The following is a 17,672-nucleotide window of genomic DNA, read 5'->3' on the forward strand; positions in this document are numbered from 1 at the left end:
CTTTCCGCTTCTTATTGACTTTATCACCCACTCTATGTGCTTAACTCCACGATGGATGTTATCACCAGCTCTGTTTATTCACAATGCCAAGAGCACCAGTTGAACAGGGAAATATTCAGGAAAATACACTTTTTAGGTGTCAACTTGACCAGGAAACAAAACAAAACCCCATCATTATTTTACTGAATTTGGCATTGTTTTAGAAATAATCATTTATATTTTGTCAAACTAGTTGTATGTGTAGACACAGTCTTTTTAAAAATTATTTTTGTTTTTTTTCTTTTTTAAATTAATTTTTAAATTTTTACTTTCTTTTATTTTCTTTTCTTCCCTGGTTCTGGAATGCATAGACACAGTCTTATTCCTCCTTTCTGGTCACACTTTGCACTCCAAAAGGAGGAGAAGAAGGGGAGGGCAGGCTTTAAAAGCACTGCTCCCAGGGAGGGTCTGAATCTCAGTAAATGTGTGTGACTTTAGGTGCTAAGAAAGCATTTTCTGCTCAGGTGCATCTAACTGAGAGGGGCCATTGACTACAGGACTGTAGGGACAAGGTACACTGGTGAGTAATCAGACAGCTTTTCCAGTTCTGGGTCATTTTTACATCATAGCATCAATCTTTTTTTTTTTTTTTCTAAGTTTTGTGAATTCTTGAAACATTAAACATACCCATTCAAACAATTCTTTCAATATAGTGGATATTTTCAGGCTCCCCTGGAAATCAGAACACATTGAATTTAATTTCTGCTGTGACATTGGCTGATTCTGTGACTTTCAGCCTTTTCAGTTTTCAGACTGGTATGGATAATGGAAAGCACACAGGCTTTGGAATTATTGCAACATGAGTTCAAATCCTATCCCTACCACTTATTAGCTTGTTGACCTTGAACAAGTTATTTAACTTCTTTGATCCTCAGTATCTTTATTTGTTAAACAGAGATAAAGGTATCTGTCTTGCAGGAATGTTGTGAGGATCTAAAGAGATCATGCATGCAAAACATGCAACACATAGGAGTCACTGTATAAATGGCTGCTCCAGTAGGAATCTCTGCACAGAGATAGAGAAGGTAAGGTGACAAAAGGCATGAATAGCTGAGCTCATTAGCGATAGGTGCTTCCTTCACCTCATGATATTATTAGAGAATGAGGAGAATACAGCTAAGCCACAGAGTAATGCAATTCTGTTCTATTTCTGCACAATCTTGTCACCACAGCAATCAGAATGTACAGAGTTAAGGCTAATGGAGGGAGAAGAAAAAGAGAGAGAGAGAGAGAGAGAGAGAGAGAGAGAGAGAGAGAGAGAGGGAGAGAGAGAGAGAGAGAGAGAGAGAGAGAGAGAGAAGAATGGACAGTGGACAGAATCTGTTTCCCTACAGGCAGAGAACCTCCTGGCATTCCTCGAGCTGCAGAACAGGAAGGAGAGGCAATGGCTGCCTGCTGGTGGTGCACGCACCAAGCCAAGCTACCAAAGTGTTTCCTGCTTGGTCTCCACAGATGTTGCTCCTCAGGTCTGGATAAGTCCCCCAGCAAGTATTTTGCTGAAAGCAAGAAAGGCAGCTGCATAACTGCCTGGTCCACAGGGCTGACAAACCACTGTGTCATTGAAGAAAGAGAGAGTCATGGGAAATTAAAGCCTGTGGTTCCACCTCTCAAGCAGGGAGGTAGGTGGCTGTGAGGTGGCACGTTTGACCCTTGCTCATTAACAAAGTTTCTCTTTGTGTCCTCCTCCTCTTTGCCTGCCTGTCTGTTCCACTGGGTAGGCAGAGAGTGACTATCCAAATCATTATTTATTGAGTGTGTTCTATGCTCTCAACATTCATTTAACACATCTATATTGAACGTCTTCTACAAAAATAGTAAGACAGACTCAGAGTAAGATTCAGAGACTCAAGTAAGTCCTAATACGGTCATCATATGGTCAAATAATTCTTAAATGCTGTGTTGGACTCATCAGATCTATAAAAAATAAAAAAAAATTAAAAAAATTCTTAAATGCTATGTATAACATGTAGACACCAACCAGAGAGGGGCTTAGGTAAAAGAGTCTTGGAGATGATGAAAGCTTTACAGAGGAGATAACATTTGAGCTAGGCCTTGAGCTAGGATTCCAGGGGAGGATGAGTCCATAGGAGGATGGGGCAGGGGAGGGGAAGGAGTGAGAGCATTCCAGGCAAAGTGAAGGACATGCACAGAGGTGAAGAGGACATGAGCCCACAGCATGTGTGGAGACTGGCAGGTATTCTGATGTGCCTGGAACATAGGCTGTGTAAGACAGGGCAGCAGCGGAGGTGGAGGTAATGTGGCCAGAATGCCAAGGGTTTTCCATGCCAGTCTGTGGAGTTGGGCTCTCACCACAGGGCATGGCACCTTTGCCATTGGTGGGTTTTAAGTATGGAGTGAAGGGATCATCTTTCTATTTTGGACAACTCTGTGGGCTTTAGAGTAGTGAATGGACTGAAAGAAGGTGAGACTGGAAGCTGAGAGACTTCCAGTTAAGAGGTCACTGAAATTATGGATGATGTCAAATGCTACAAACTGGTCAAGGAGAATGGGGCCTGAGAATAAGTTCACTGGATTTGGCAGTTGGAGATTTTTGGTAACATCTAATAGTAATTTCACTGGAACAATTCAAGTAGAAGCCAGATTACTAAGCCAATGGTTCTCAAAGTGTAGTCCCCACACCAGCAGCATAAGCATCACCTGGGAACTTGCTAGAAATGCATTCTCAGCTCACCCCAGACCTCACCCCAAAATTCTGGACACGAAGCCCAGGAATTGGTGTTTTTACAATTTTACAAGCCTTTGGGTAACTCTGATGCATGCTAAAGTTTGAGAACAAATGGCCTAAATAAATCTCTTCTCCAAACATTCCTAGCTAGGACTCCAACTCTTACAACAACTGAGCCATTTGGTGTTCCCTAAATAATCATTAATATTATTGTTTCTTAGCTTTCCGCATAAGTTGTTCCTTTAACAGTCATGTACAATACATCTATACTCTCTGCCTGGCAATATTAAACTCATTGTTCAAAGCCTACTTCAAATGTTACTTTCCTAAGAAGTCTCTCTAATTTCTTCCAGGCAGCCCGCCTATGAATACATTTGCACATATATATCTCATGACACTTATTTTATTGTGTTGTATTGTTTTGGTTTACTATCTGCTTTCCCTACTTACTAGAAGCTCCTCAGGAGTAGGGACTTCCTTGTCCATCTCTATTTCCACATTGCTCACATAGTAATTGCTCGATAAATGCAAAGAAAGAAAGTTGTAATGGGTTGAGAAGTAAAAATGGCAAAGGATAAACTACTCTTTTAAGAGTTTAGGGAGTTAAAGGAAAGATAAATTTGAAATAGAAATAGAAGTACAGTAGGAAGAGTGTGTGTGTGTGTGTGTGTGTGTGTGTGTGTGTGTGTAAGGAAATTGTTGGTGGAGGGGATTAAGCCGGTAGAGAAGGAGAGATGAATGATGAGCCAGTGGGAGCCAGTGGATAATGAACTGCAAAATGGTCCTGGAAGAGGCAGAAGGGGATGAAATCAGTGGTCAATGCAGAAGGATTAGCATTGAAAGAAGGAAAGACTTTTTTCTGAGATACAAGGGAAAGAGAAAGATGGGTGCATAAGAGAGAAGTTGTGAGGTTGGGAGGAGAGAGGGTGGAGAGTTCTAACATGGCCTGCCAGTAGAAATGGTGAGGGCTAGAAAAATTTTTGCAGGGGAGGTGATATTTGAGCTAGGAGATAACTTTAGTGAAGTAGGAAGTGAAGCCTTTTGCTAGGAAGGAAATGGGGGAACAGAAAGAGGGAAAGAGGTTCCAGGAGAGTGGTAAAGGCTTGTAAGTGCCAGGGAGGGGTTAGAGAGCAGCAGCTGGGGATTTTGGGGGGCTGGTCCATCTCCCTGACTCAAGATAAAGAAGAGCTCATCTATTTATCCAACTGGCTTTGGCAATAAAAGCAGTATGGGGGGATTGTCTCCAGGGGCTGTCTCTACAAAAAGACGCACAACTTCTGGATACAGCTTTCAGTATTAATATAGAAAGTATTCTAGCTCTAGCTCTATATATCAATTAATGCTGGAATATTCTACAAATGATAACAATGCAATATATGATAAGAATGTATAACTCAGGAAAATGTTTATGATATATGGATTACCTGAGACAGCAGGATAAAATCTATATGTATGCCTTGGTTACAACTCTGTAGAAATATACATATGAAGAACAGCTGAGCAAAACACACCAAATGCTATCAGTAGTAGTACTATAGGTCATTTTTCCTTTAATTTTTAAAATGATGTTTTTATGTTTGTAATTAAAGTTAGCGTAATAAATAGAACTGGTTCTTTCCTTACTGGCTTTCTCTTTTTATTAGGAACACTTAGAAGAGAGTATTTCAAAACAAAAAGTTGTAATGTGGAGCCAATCAACAGAATTGTTTGACCTTCTCCCACATGAGGAGCAGAAGCAGGGAAAAAATGTCCTTGAGTTGCCCCAGAGCTGGAGGCTGACAAGCCAACGATTGGGTGCTGTGCTGGAGGGAAGCACAAAAGAGGTATGTGCCCAAGCCTTTGTCTCACAATAAACTTGGAAGACTAGGCTTACAACAAATGATTACAGGACAACTGACTCAGGGCTCAAGCAGGTCATCTAAACACTGGATGGGATTGGATCTCTGAGGCAGAGACCTGTGGGCAGGCAGTCCCATGCAGAAGTCACCTGCATGCCATTGAGGTTGGCCAGATAGACCTGGGCTGAAATCTCCGTGCCTCTGCTTAGCACTTTCTCTGTCTGTGAAGTAGGAATAAGAATCTCTGCTCATAAGCTGGTTGGAGTATTACAAACAATAAGGCAGGTACAGAGCTCAATACAGCATTTGACACACAAAAGCACTCCATAAGTATTTACTACCATTATCATTATTGTTGTTATTATCTAGGAATATTTATGATGGGGGAACTGATTTGGACTTGGGGCACATTGAATTCTTTGGAGGGAACTTAAGGAGGTGTCCTGAGGGCCACTGGAACAATGCCGTGGGCTCAGCCCAGGCCTTCAGGAGAGGAGAGGGAGATGTGCAAGGAGAAACTCCGCATTGGTTCTTCTTTTGTTTGTGTTTGTGCCACTTCCCCACTTCTAACAGGTGCGTAGTACTCCAGAGCACCCTTTCACCTTCCTCTCCCACTCTTCTGTTCTGTTTTTCTTCTCTTCAACTCTTGTACTTCCCTTTTCTCCTCAGAACCCCAAGTGGTGGATGAGTAAGGAACTAAACCACCTTTTACACATTCTAAGTTTGCCTTTTTTGAAACCGAAAGGTTGTCTTCTAATTCCTGCACCGGCAGTTTACATAAGTCTGTGTTCACCCTGTTTCTTCCCTTAACTTTAAAATATCTATTCCCCGAACCATTGTCTACAGTAAGTACTCTCAAATGATAGCCATTGGTAGAGAGACAAGGATTCCAAGCCATAAGAGTTCAATTAAGGAAGGCTCTTTTGAGGTAACTGTATCTTTCAAAAGAAACCAACAGAGGTGTGAACTGTCTGCAGGGCTCTTCTCGGCAAGGAGGTGTCCCTTCCGCACTCAGATATAGATCTTCATGGAGGAAACATTCTCTTACTACCATCTATTCTCTTCCTGCTTGGACTGTTAGTGTTATAAGAGGGAAGGAGTCAAAGGTTTGGGGGTGGGGGGGAAAGACTGGATCAGTGGTCTGAGCAAGTGGAAAAAGCAGTCATATCACATTATTCTTAACAGAGATCAGAATGGTTAAAAACAAAAACAAGGGCGGGTGCGGTGGCTCACGCCTGTAATCCTAGCACTCTGGGAGGCCGAGGCAGGCGGATTGCTCGAGGTCAGGAGTTCGAAACCAGCCTGTGCAAGAGCAAGACCCTGTCTCTACTAAAAGTAGAAAGAAATTAATTGGCCAACTAATATATATAGAAAAAATTAGCCGGGCATGGTGGCACATGCCTGTAGTCCCAGCTACTTGGGAGGCTGAGGCAGGAGGATTGCTTGAGCCCAGGAGGTTGAGGTTGCTGTGAGCTAGGCTGATGCCACGGCACTCACGCTAGCCTGGGCAACAAAGCGAGACTCTGTCTCGAAAAACAAAAACAAAACAAAAAAAAGTTGGTATCCAGGATATTCAAGTACAACCATTCCTTACCTGCTGATTCCTATTTCCCATTCCACTCCACATTCAGGAATAATCAGAATGATATACTTTTAGCTTTATCAGAAACCCGATTTGCATATTTACATAGTCATTATCTTCAGCATCAGATACCTGGTCTGAGCCCAGCAATTACCACCACTGCCTCTTTGCACACATTAGCAAACATACGCACCAATGATTTGTACTTTCCTATAAAATTACTCTTTCCCTTTTAAGAGTGTTTTCAGAAGCGAACCCTATCGTTAAGGCCATGTATGCTTCCATTATAAATACCTGTTGCCAGCCATTAATTATCTCCTGATGAATTACCTACTTAGAAGGAGGGTTTTTTTTATGCTTGCTTGAAAACATGGGGTTTCTCTTCCTTACTTTTGATGCCCCTGATTCATACTTAGTTAACCATTTAGAATTCCACATAAGAAGAAAATGTTCTCTTTTCTTCTGCTTCAGAGGAATTAGATGTGATTTGTACCCAGGTGATATGAAGATCTTCTATATTTTAAGGTGGAAACTTTCTGTGTGCCTGGATCTCACTTCTCAAGAATTTCTTGGCTAATAATGGAGGAAGAATATGAGAATGTAGGTAGAAACAATTGAATAGTCTCTGAGAATAAATGTCCTAACATTCATAAATATTCAGAATTACATAACCATTTTAGTGACTGAAACAGAGACTAATCCAATAATATTGTGGTTTGATAATTACACAGTTGTGGATTTATGATGCTCTTGAATTGGGGAGATGTCTTGGTGCATACAGGTCAACCCTTTCATAAATCATTATATATAAAAAGTACACACCCACTTAGGAATTGAAGTGTAATACCTCCTAGCATAAAATACTTAAGAGAAGTTTTTAAGTCAGGTTGTGATAAAGTGAGCATTCCTATACTAATTTTTCTGCTTATCTCATGGACAGCAGAGGATTTTGGATTCCTGGTCAAGTTTTATAGGTCTCATTCTTCATAGAGTATGTGCACATAAAGAACAGGTCATTACACAGGGAGAATCTTAAATTTTCCTCTCTTTATCATCAATTAAATTGAGATAATCACCTTTGTAAAAGGACAAAAATATGCCAAGAAGCTCAAATTACAAATTACTTGTACCCTTAATTAAAGCAGAGACAATTGGGTCTCTGCTTAGTGGAAGGGTCTGACTGGTTCCTCATTCTCAGAGCTAGTTTGAAACTTGAGGTTAATTCCTGCCTTTGAAAATATGTCCTGCATTTGGCTTAACTTTGTGGACCTTTCATTGCATGGGTCTTTTTTGAGCACTTACTCTATGCAAGACAAAGAACCAACTACAGTGAAGTTTACAAACATGAATAAGGGATGAATAAGAGTTGGTTCCTGTCTTTGCATGGTTACAATCCAGCTGTATAGGCCATCTCGGTTCATTTCTTGCAGGCTGGGGACTGGATGAAATGAAAGTGGCCTCAAAATTAATCACAGTGCTCTCTACTTTCCTGTAGCCCTGTGCTTTACCTCTTTTGTAGTCATGTTATTTGTCTGTGGCCTCCCTCAATGCACTGTGATCCCCAGGGAGCAGGGGCTGGGTCTTAGTTATATTTGTATTGCCACAGAGTCAAGGATGTGCTTTGTAAAGAGCAGGCTCCCAAAAAAATGTTTTAAAAGAAAAGAATGTATTCACTTGTTTAAGTTTCCTAATTACAGTGGGGCAGCTTGTTCTGTACCAATATGGGAGAGACGAGAAGCTGGCGGCCCTCTGCCCAGAGGTCCCCACACTAAATATCATCTTGGAAGTGCTTCACACTGTTGCACCAAGGTGGAGTGGAATGAGATGGAATAAGAAGTCAGAAACAGTGGAGTTTTTATCTCAGCTCTGTCACTAATTACTTATTTAACCTTGGGCAAGACACTAAAACTCTATCTCAGTTTCTTCATCTGTGAAATGGGGATACTAATGACTGGCCTGCCTATTTCCCACGATTGCTATTTCCCACTATCTCACCATGGATCAAATGAGATAATATACTTAAAAGTGTTTTGGAAAGTCTAAAGCACTGCACAAATGCAAGTCATTATTAAAAGAAATCTTCCTTTTAATTCCTGCTTCCACAAACATCTCATCACATACCCTTGGGTTCCTGGGTTATGTGGTAAGATATGTGGAGTAGCTCAGCCTATGCATGATATGTACCCCAGAACCTCTTCTTCTTCATCTCCAAGATATTAAGACATTCTTCTAGTCTTGCATCTCTCCCCAATTTATATAGCTATATATGTTCCTTATTCAACGTTCATTTAAAACATATGTCATTGAGCACTTATATACACTACTATGCTAGAAACTAGGGCAAAATAAAAGAATAAGACAATCTCTGCCCTTGAGGATTTTCATAGCTTATTGGATCTGAGAGGTCAGATATCGGAACAAGTAAGTGCCCAATCCTACATTTGTTTGGGGAGGTAATTTTATGTTCATTTTAATTATTAATAGTATAGATATATATGTATAATTTTTAGTTTTGACTAAAACTAAAATTCTTGGTAGCCCCTATTCACATTTTTCTACCATTAATGGTTTTTGGATTTTAATTGTAGAGACTGGGAATCTTTTTTCAGATTAAAGTTTGTGGGATCCCATTTTTCTTTCTATCAGTACAGCTATGGAACTTTAAGGAAAAACAGCTGTGATTCATTATAGGACTCCCCCTGAATATTTTCTTGCCAATTTCTCTTATAAAGTAGGATTTGCTTTGACTAGAAGCACTGTCCTTGGGGAAGACCATTCCCCAATCCAGTTGAGCAATTAAACTGCTAGGTACATTTGGGGCTGACATCTCCAGGCAGATTCTGGCATTTCATGTGCTCATCTGCTGCTCAAGTTTTGAGACACCACCACAAGTCCCCCCAGCTTCTGATAGGGACCAGGAAAATAGTCACCTAAATGCACAGAGTAGAATTTAGGCTTAACTTTGGGGAAAGGCCAATCGCAAGAGTGCAGTGCCATACTGCTAATCAGTCAGGCTGCCCCCAACTCTCCCCAAGGCAGTCAACAGCCACTGCTGTTACTCTGACATTTTCCCCTTCCAGCTATATATCCAGTCCTTGCAAAACTGCACATCTATGTTAATAATGTTGTCATAGCTGCAGTCACTTCTGAAGTTGCTCTTTGGGGACAATTCTTCTTCTCTTGCCTACATATCTCCTCTACTAAATCTCCTTTCCCCCCCATCTTTCCTACATCTAGGAATAGCCTCATCATGCCTCAAAGTACTGAGGTCACTGCTTATACCTTGATCTACCTTTCCTCTCTCAACTATGCAGTTACTAGTCTTAGGAGCGAGCCACTGCCCATCTTTTCTGCATTCCCACCGCCCCTGCCTAAGTCCTTATCTTCCCAGTTCAGGGAAGAAGCTCTGATGTCTATTGTTTACCTGCCTCTATACATGTTTTTCCCATCCCTGGAACAACCTTAAACCTCTAAATATGAGAAATCTCCTCTTTTCTTCACTTGTTTAAATTAATCTTTTGGTCCTCCAATTATAAGTCCAGCTGTTGAGCTCTTCCTGGAAGCCTTCCCTGACTACCTGGGCTGAGACAGAGCCCTCTGATGCACATGATCTGAACTGTCCTCGCTTTCTTTATCTCTCAGCTCCTTGCACAGGATCTGGCCTATGGTAAATAGTCACTAAAATGCTAGTTGATGGGTTGGACTTGCTTGTTCTCATCTCTTAGTCTTTGCTGATTCCAATTTCTTCCCTTGATTTTCCACTCCTTTTTGGTTTTGTTTTTACCAGTTTATATCCATAGTGTCCTTCAAAACATTTCTTCAGTCATAGCCTTCTCCTATTTCCATTCATAACATTTGAACCTATGCAATAAGTTTAACATTGTAACAAATTCAACAAAAGTTATATGTGAACATAAGAGCTACTGTCTTAAAACAGTCACCTTGAGAAACTGCACATCTATTTTAACAATGTTGTCATAGCTGCAGTCATGTCTGGAGTTGCTTTTTGGGGATAATTACCTGACATTCTTCTGAATCTATTGTAATAGTGACAAATCTGACCATTGTAGGTGATTTTTCAAAATCTTCTATAGCCAAATCACTGTGAACTATCTTTAGTAAGTAAAGAGGATGATCAAACTGGTAACAGTTTGTGGGACAACAGCTAAAAAGTAATGTTATTATCTTTCTCTGAACGTATTTGCACAAGAAAAATTCCAAAACTATTTCTGACTAATTATGTTATTTTTGAAAAGAGTTTCTAACATCCCAAGATGAATACTTTCGATAATAGTATTTGCTTATCTGTTCTAAAGAGTTTATTAAAAAATATAGTTTGGGGACATTATAGGCCTATGCTCATACTGATTTGCACTTGTTTAGTGTTGTTGTTGTTTTTTTTTTTTTTTTTTTTTTTTTTGAGACAGAGTCTCGCTTGTTGACCAGGCTAGAGTGAGTGCCGTGGCGTCAGCCTAGCTCACAGCAACCTCAAACTCCTGGGCTCAAGCAATCCTTCTGCCTCAGCCTCCCGAGTAGCTAGGACTACAGGCATGCGCCACCATGCCCAGCTAATTTTATATATATATTAGTTGGCCAATTAATTTCTTTCTATTTATAGTAGAGACGGGGTCTTGCTCTTGCTCAGGCTGGTTTCGAACTCCTGACCTCGAGCAATCCTCCCGCCTCAGCCTCCCAGAGTGCTAGGATTACAGGCGTGAGCCACCGCGCCCAGCTTGTTTAGTGTTGTTTTACATTCTAGTTCAACATCTATCATGTGATAGGTGCTAGGGATGAACAGGCCATGGTCCTTGCCCATAAGGACCTCCTAATCTAGTTGAGAAAATAGAAATACAAAAAATCCTGTGTGAAAAATAGATATCGGTGTAAGATAAAGAAGAGTACAGTGTTGGAACTGTTAGGGTGTTGGCAAAGCCTTCTAAGGACTGAAATATGAATGATGATCAGAAGTTCATCAAGAGGAGGAGAGAAGGAAAGGAGGAGGAGTTGTTCTAAGCCAAGGGATTAGAAGGCACAGAGACTGAAACAGCAAGATATGTTTAGGGAATCTCAAGTCCTATAATATTATTATTGTGTCAAGTTCACAATGGGAACAGGGAGGACTGGAGATGGGGCCCAGTCAGGGAAAAGCCTTGTGTGTAACATTTAGAAGTTTGGACTTTATCCTATAGGAGTTAGGAAGAGGCTCTATGGGTAGAATTTCCCATCCCAACAGGATTGTAAACTCCCACATCCAATTAGTCACAATAGGTTTTGCTCCAACTCCCACCCTTGATTTTGTTTTTCAAGATTGTCTCATATCCAGCCCTCTGACATCTGCCTCATTAGTTCAGGCCTTCATCACTACATGCCTGGATTGTTTCACAAACTCTTGACTGGTCTCAGGGTTCCAGTTCACTTCTTGCCCCTGACAATCAATTTTGTACAGGATCATCATAGCAGTCTTCTCTTCCATCAAGTCGAACCCCTCTTCAAAACCTTCAGTAGTTTTCTGTGACCTGAGAGAAAACTGCCTCCCCATCTTTTCAGCTTACCATTCAAAGTCTGCACAAGCTGGTTGCAATACTCTTCCCTCCCCTCACTGCTAACAGTGCCAGAACTCATTTACTTATTCCCTTGTCTCTACCTTTGCTTTTATGATGGTTCTCCTTTGCAGTGATAGGCCCACACGCTTCTGTTGTTGTTAATTTCAGCTCTTGTCTTAGAAGCCCACTTGTGCCCAGGCCTGGTCACATGCTCCACTCTCCTGCCCTGGAAGTAGCTACTCTTCTGGTTATATTCTCTTACTATATATATGCATCCACAATTAATATACAGCATTGTTTTGAAAAAATTAAATATATGTAAATGGTATACTTTATGTCTCCTTCTGCAATTAGTATTTTCCCTATCATTTGTTTTTTAAGATTTATTCCTATTGACATATATAAAGGAAGTCTTTTGAACTACCGTATTGCATTGCTTTTTATAAATATACCACACGTTATTCATCCATTCCTCTAAGCGTGGGCATTTAGGTTGTTCTTAATTCTTGGCTATTACAATGTTACAATGAATATTCTTCGATAGTCTCCTTGTTTTACGGACTTGTTTTTCTCCTAAATTTTACAGACTTTTCAAGATCTTGCTTTCATCCCAGTTACTCCCTGAAAGCCTTCCCCGAATACCTAGCCCGCTGCAGCAAAGTCAAGGTCCTCGAAGTAGCCTGTGCATCTTTGGTGTGCCCCTGTGTCGAGCACATTGCTGCGCAAAGTGAGGCGCCTCCGAAACATTTGCTAAAAGAATGAATGAATGAATGAATGAATGAATGAATGAATGAATGGTGCAGCACAATCGAGGCCACAGCTCCGTTTCTTTTAAATGGACTTTGGCGCCTCAGCCCCCATTTCCTTCTCTGACAGCACTCGTCACTCTACCGCATTCCTCTACTTAGCAGGTCAGTGTGTGGATGTGTGGGTGTGTGGGGGCGATGCCGATCTCACTAGATGAGGGCCGCCTCTCCGGGCAAGTTCACGGTCCCGGCAAACCCCAGGGCGTGAAGTTCAGAGCCCGCACCCCCGCCCCCGCGCCCCGGGCAGGGGTCCGGCCCAGCTCAAGGCTGCCTCGCTTAGCGCGGCTCTCCCGATCCGAGGCGGGTCGGGGAGGGGGCGTCTGCCGGCGCGTAGTGGATCCCTCCGCGCGGAGCTCGGCCGGCGCTTCTTCCTGCGGGAAACCCCTGGGTGCCCAAGGCGGCGCGGCCGCGGCGACAGAGGGGCGGGGCTTGTGGTGGGAGCAGGCGGCCGAGGCGGAAGGACACACGAGGCTGCTTCGCTGCACACCCGAGAAAGTTTCAGCCGAGCTTCGGGCGGCGGCTGAGGCGGCGGCCGGGATCGACGGACTCGGGGCGTGGGGCGTTGAGGCGCTGAAGCCCGGGCTTTGCGGGGCGGCGGCGGCGCCAGGCTGTGAGCCGCAGAAGCAGGGGGAGGGGAGGACAAAGTGGGGCTCCTCTGGCGGGACCCCCTCCCCATGTGGATCTGCCCAGGCAGCGGCGGCGGCGGAGGAGGCGACCGAGAAGATGCCCGCCCTGCGCCCAGCTCCGCTGTGGGCGCTGCTGGCGCTCGGGCTGTGCCGCGTGGCCCCCGCGCGCGGTGAGTATCGCGCTGTCTCCCGCGCCCCCGCTCCGCCCGCCCGGCCGGCCGGCCCCTGGGCGACCGTTCCCCCTTCCGTCCCTCTCTGCGCGCGAGGGCCGGCGCGGAGCGGGGCCTCTGAGTTCCCGAAAGTCTGGCCGGCGTCGGGGCCCGCTCGTGGCGGCCCCTCCCCCCGCCCCCCTCACGCCTCCTTGGCCGGAGTCTCAGAGACTCCCCTTTTCCGAGGACTGGAGCTCGGGGAGTCGGGCAGTGTTGCCCTTCAGCTTGGGCGTCTCTGGGGCCGAGCGCGAGCAGCCCGAGCGGACGTCGCCGGCCCGGGTGGGCTGAGCGGAGGAACGCCGGACCCCGGCGCGGGGAGCGCGCGCGGGGCAGGGCCTCGGAGCCCCGCCGCCGGCACCTCCGCGGCCGGGCTCGGCTGTGCCAAGGGGAGGCGCGCACAGGCGGCGTGCGGGGGTCTGGTCGGGATGGCGACAGGGTTTTTCTGCGGCTCGCCCGGGTTTGACACTCCGGCCGGACCGACGGTCTCGATGAGGCAGGCGGGTGTGGTGCTGGTGTCTTTGAAAGGTGGAGGCACGAGCGGCAGGGAAACTGGTGTGGCTGCATGCTGAGGCACATGATTTAAAAAATCTCAACTGCTGTTATTCTTTCCGAGGCGCGGAGCTCTGGTGCTGTTTCAGTGTGTGTCCAGACTCTGGAATGTGGTGTGACGATCACCAACTCCTCCAACCTGGCAGCAGCGTTTGCTGCTCTTTTGGCATGGCTGGGGGTGGGGCAGGGGCGGGTGAGGAAAAGTTGGATACGTTAATTCAAAGCGCTTCCTTAGAGAGCCTCTTTACGGTTGGATATTTCCAACAGTCTTTCAGAACACGGTTGGAACAAGGAAAGGAAATCGAATCGAATCACGTCTTACCCATCCCACCCACACTATTAGATTCTGAATTTCTTCAGACTCTTTAGTAGGAAGAGGTTGGGCTTGGGAGCCCTGCTCTGTAATCCTGGCTTCAAATCTCTGCTGTAATATTAACTCACCAATAAAATGAGAATGAAATTACCCAGCTATTAGGATAAATTTAAAAATGTATGTTAAACCTATGGCACTTAAAAGGTGTTCAGAAAGTCCTTTCAGGGCAGGGACTGTGTTTTCTTCTTTATGAAATCTATTCTTCCAGTGGGATGATGCTTTGTGCATGTTTGTTGAACTGAAAGGAGCCCTTTCTTTTCCTGGGCCTAATCTGAAGAGAGATTTTGCCTTTACCAAAAAACTAGTACATGAACTACATCTCTTTTCAAAGAAAAGGTTAAGAAGATGATGAGCTTCAGAAAAATATGGTCTTTGTTCATTGTTAATAGGCAGTTGATATGCCAATCACAGATGTGTAAAAAGAGAACAAGGTTGTTTATCACCTGAAAACAGTACTGGGTTGTTCAGCACCAACTAGATACTTCTTGGAAAGTTCAAATTTCATACATCTCTAGGTGTAAGAATTTCAGAAGTGGACTAGGAGGCTTTGTGATGATGAAACAAAACTGTTGTTTCTGAAACAGTTAATAAAGAGCGTGTAATGGTATTTTTGCCTTTCCTTTTTCTCTAAGTGGAAACTTTAAGTGTAGATTTACGACACAGAGGAGCCTAATCAATGAGAGAATCTGAGGGTTACAATCCTTGCTCTACCATTAACTTGTTATAGTAAATAACTTAATTTTTATGACCTGGAGTCTCCTCACCTATGAAATAGGACTAAAGGAATAACCTACTTTAGAGAGTTGTAAGAAATAATAAATAAAGTGATTTGCAAAATTAAGTGTTAAATGATAAGACTGATGTCAGAGGTGGGATTACTCTGACTACACAGGGCTACTTTTATTCTAGTACTGCAGTGCATAAAACTATGAGTTACTGCTGTTAGTAGCTAGCTTTTAAGTAGTCAAGTTGAGTGTTAGGTTGGCTCAAAGGATAGGATTTAGATATTTTGATTTTTAGACAGGTGTTCTTTAGATGCTAAACTACTGCAATAGAAGAGATTAAGAAGTCTGTTTCTTGGTACAGATCTTAAATCTTCTCAGAGTCTAGCAGTGAAGGCTTCTTGAATCCTCCTAATTTATTATTGTGTTTTGTCAGGGTACCAATTATAACACCCTTTCAAACTTTTGAGTATTCCTGTGTTTGGCTTGTGGCCAGTTGTTAATTTAAACATCACTGAGTCCTAAGGCAAGGAGCTGTCATCCCATCTGTCTGATTGTCTAAACAGCTATCCAGGACCACCCTTTGCTCCTTGTTTTCTTTTGCTTTGCAATGGGAAGTGACTCCCTGATTTTTTTTTTTTTTTTTTTGCTGCCCTCTAGATACTTTCTCAGTTGAATTCTTCTCTTGCTTTTAAAAAAATCACAAAGAACAATTGTTTTTTTTTTCTTTCATATGGAGATGAAATTTACCCTAAAACTATTTTCCGTATTTCTTTCTTCTTGTTCTTTCTGTATTATTATTATTCTTCCTTTCTTGGGGTAGAGTGGAGGAGAGTGATTAATTCTACCCTCTCTCATTTTTCCTTATGTTTGGATTTTTAAGATATTTACCCACATCTCCTTGGCATCTCTTTGCCCCATTCCCACACTATTGCTTCTCCTGTAGGCTTCTGTGGCATAGAGGAGCAACTTTTGGTTCACCTGGATTATAATTGCTGACTTCAGGACCTTTAGAGAATGTTTAAATTCAGTGGGATATGCATGGATGCTTCAGAGCAGCCTTACAATACATTTTAAAAATATCACACCCACAGAAATTCTATTTTGCCCACAAAATTTGCATTGATCTAGTTCCCACTCTCTGATGCCATTCCTAGTGATCCTCCTCACTGCCTCTTCCTTTGTAGTAGAACACAGTTCTGTTCTGGCTGCATCAAAATTAGCTGGGGTGATTCTCAGACTCGAAATCCAGGGATTCTGATATGGCAGGTCTGAGAGTCCATATTTTCCCAAGGTTTACAGGTGATTCTGACATAGTAACATAGGTGGAACGCACTGATTATGTAAATTTTTTGCCTTTAGGTGTGTATATGGGCTCTTTCCTTCTAAGTTTCTTTCATAATTTCCATAATGAATCTAACCATAGCCATTCCAGTATTTAATGATTCTAACTCTCAAGGAGTTTTAAAGTTGCTAACATAAAAGCTATGGAGTATAATGTCATTTCTTTTGTTCATCTAGGTGCAATGAGTCTCCATTATCTCTTTAAAGGGCCTCATATATTTGAATGATATTATAAATTCCCCTCCCCTTTTCTCCTATTGTCTCTTTTTCCTTAGGCATTATTGACATATGTCATTTTTTGAACCTTTATTTGTCTGTAATGGTTTTAGAGAAAAATATTCCAAGGTAGGATTTGAATAGTAATATAAGAAGAGATTTTTGGCCAGGTGTGGTGGCTCACACCTGTAATTCTAACACTTTGGGAGGCTGAGGTGGGAGGATTGCTTGAGTTTGAGGTTTCAGTGAGCTACAATGATGCCACTGCACTCCAGCAGGGGGAACAGAGTGAGACCCAGTCTCAAAAAAAAATTTTTTTTTACATCATTGTCTTTGTGTTGTGTTTACACTCCATATTTAGGTGCATCCTTTCTTGAGATCTCTAGCTGAATGCCAAAACTTGAACTATTCATTTTCCTTCCACCTTTCCTAATTATCCTTCTCCTGTCTTCTTTCTTTCCTCTGTAAATGACTTGAAACCAAAAGGTTTTCTTTTCTTCTACTTTTCTTTCTTCATCAGTATCCTATGTGTGTAGTATTTTATAGAGATAACTGAAAGAGGAGCCAGAAGTCCAGAATTCTCCTCCAGGTCTGTTATTAATTGGTTTTGTGACCTTGTAGGAGAGACACTGTTTTGGTCCTCCACTTTCTCATATACCTTGTCTGTGGTCACAGAACCAGTGAGAGTTGATACTAGAATTCCTCTGTTCTGGTTCTCAGTCTGGTACCTCACCACTCTCTAGACTGCTTCTGTCTTATGTACAAATGAGCATATGTACACAAAATACCTATAACATCCTCAAGTGCTTATTGTTAATGTGTGCATGAGGAAAAGAATTGAATCTTTTAATTTATGTGTTTAATGCCCATACCCCTACCCCTGTACTTGGCATGGTGCCTTGACATCTAATAGGCATTCAATAAATATTTGTTCAATTGAACAATTACTTTTAGTCGTTTTCTTGTTCTGGAGTACTGTGGTACTACCAGATGTTTTTGAAATAGTGTTTGCAAGAATCATTTCTTGCCTTACATTTGGGGAAAAACCAAATTTTTCCCATCCCCAGAAATTTTATTTAAACTTGCCATTTTGAATTTCTTTGTGTGTGGGGTTTCTCTTTCTTTTTTTTTTTTTTCTG

General features: G+C 42.6%; 1 protein-coding gene across 1 annotated transcript in view; it reads left to right on the plus strand.

The window, feature by feature from the left end:
- The first annotated feature begins 12,962 nt into the window (after positions 1–12,962).
- The window catches only part of LOC105869800 (notch receptor 2), a 158,612-nt gene continuing 153,902 nt past the window's right edge, over positions 12,963–17,672 (plus strand). Inside the window, exon 1 of the mRNA XM_012761892.2 lies at positions 12,963–13,290. Within this exon, the coding sequence (XP_012617346.1) occupies positions 13,218–13,290 (73 nt within the window). The 5' untranslated portion in view covers positions 12,963–13,217. The remainder of the gene's footprint in view (positions 13,291–17,672) is intronic.

The sequence above is a fragment of the Microcebus murinus genome, chromosome 2 (genome assembly GCF_040939455.1).
Source record: "Microcebus murinus isolate Inina chromosome 2, M.murinus_Inina_mat1.0, whole genome shotgun sequence".
In the NCBI taxonomy this organism is placed as follows: Eukaryota; Metazoa; Chordata; class Mammalia; order Primates; family Cheirogaleidae; genus Microcebus; species Microcebus murinus.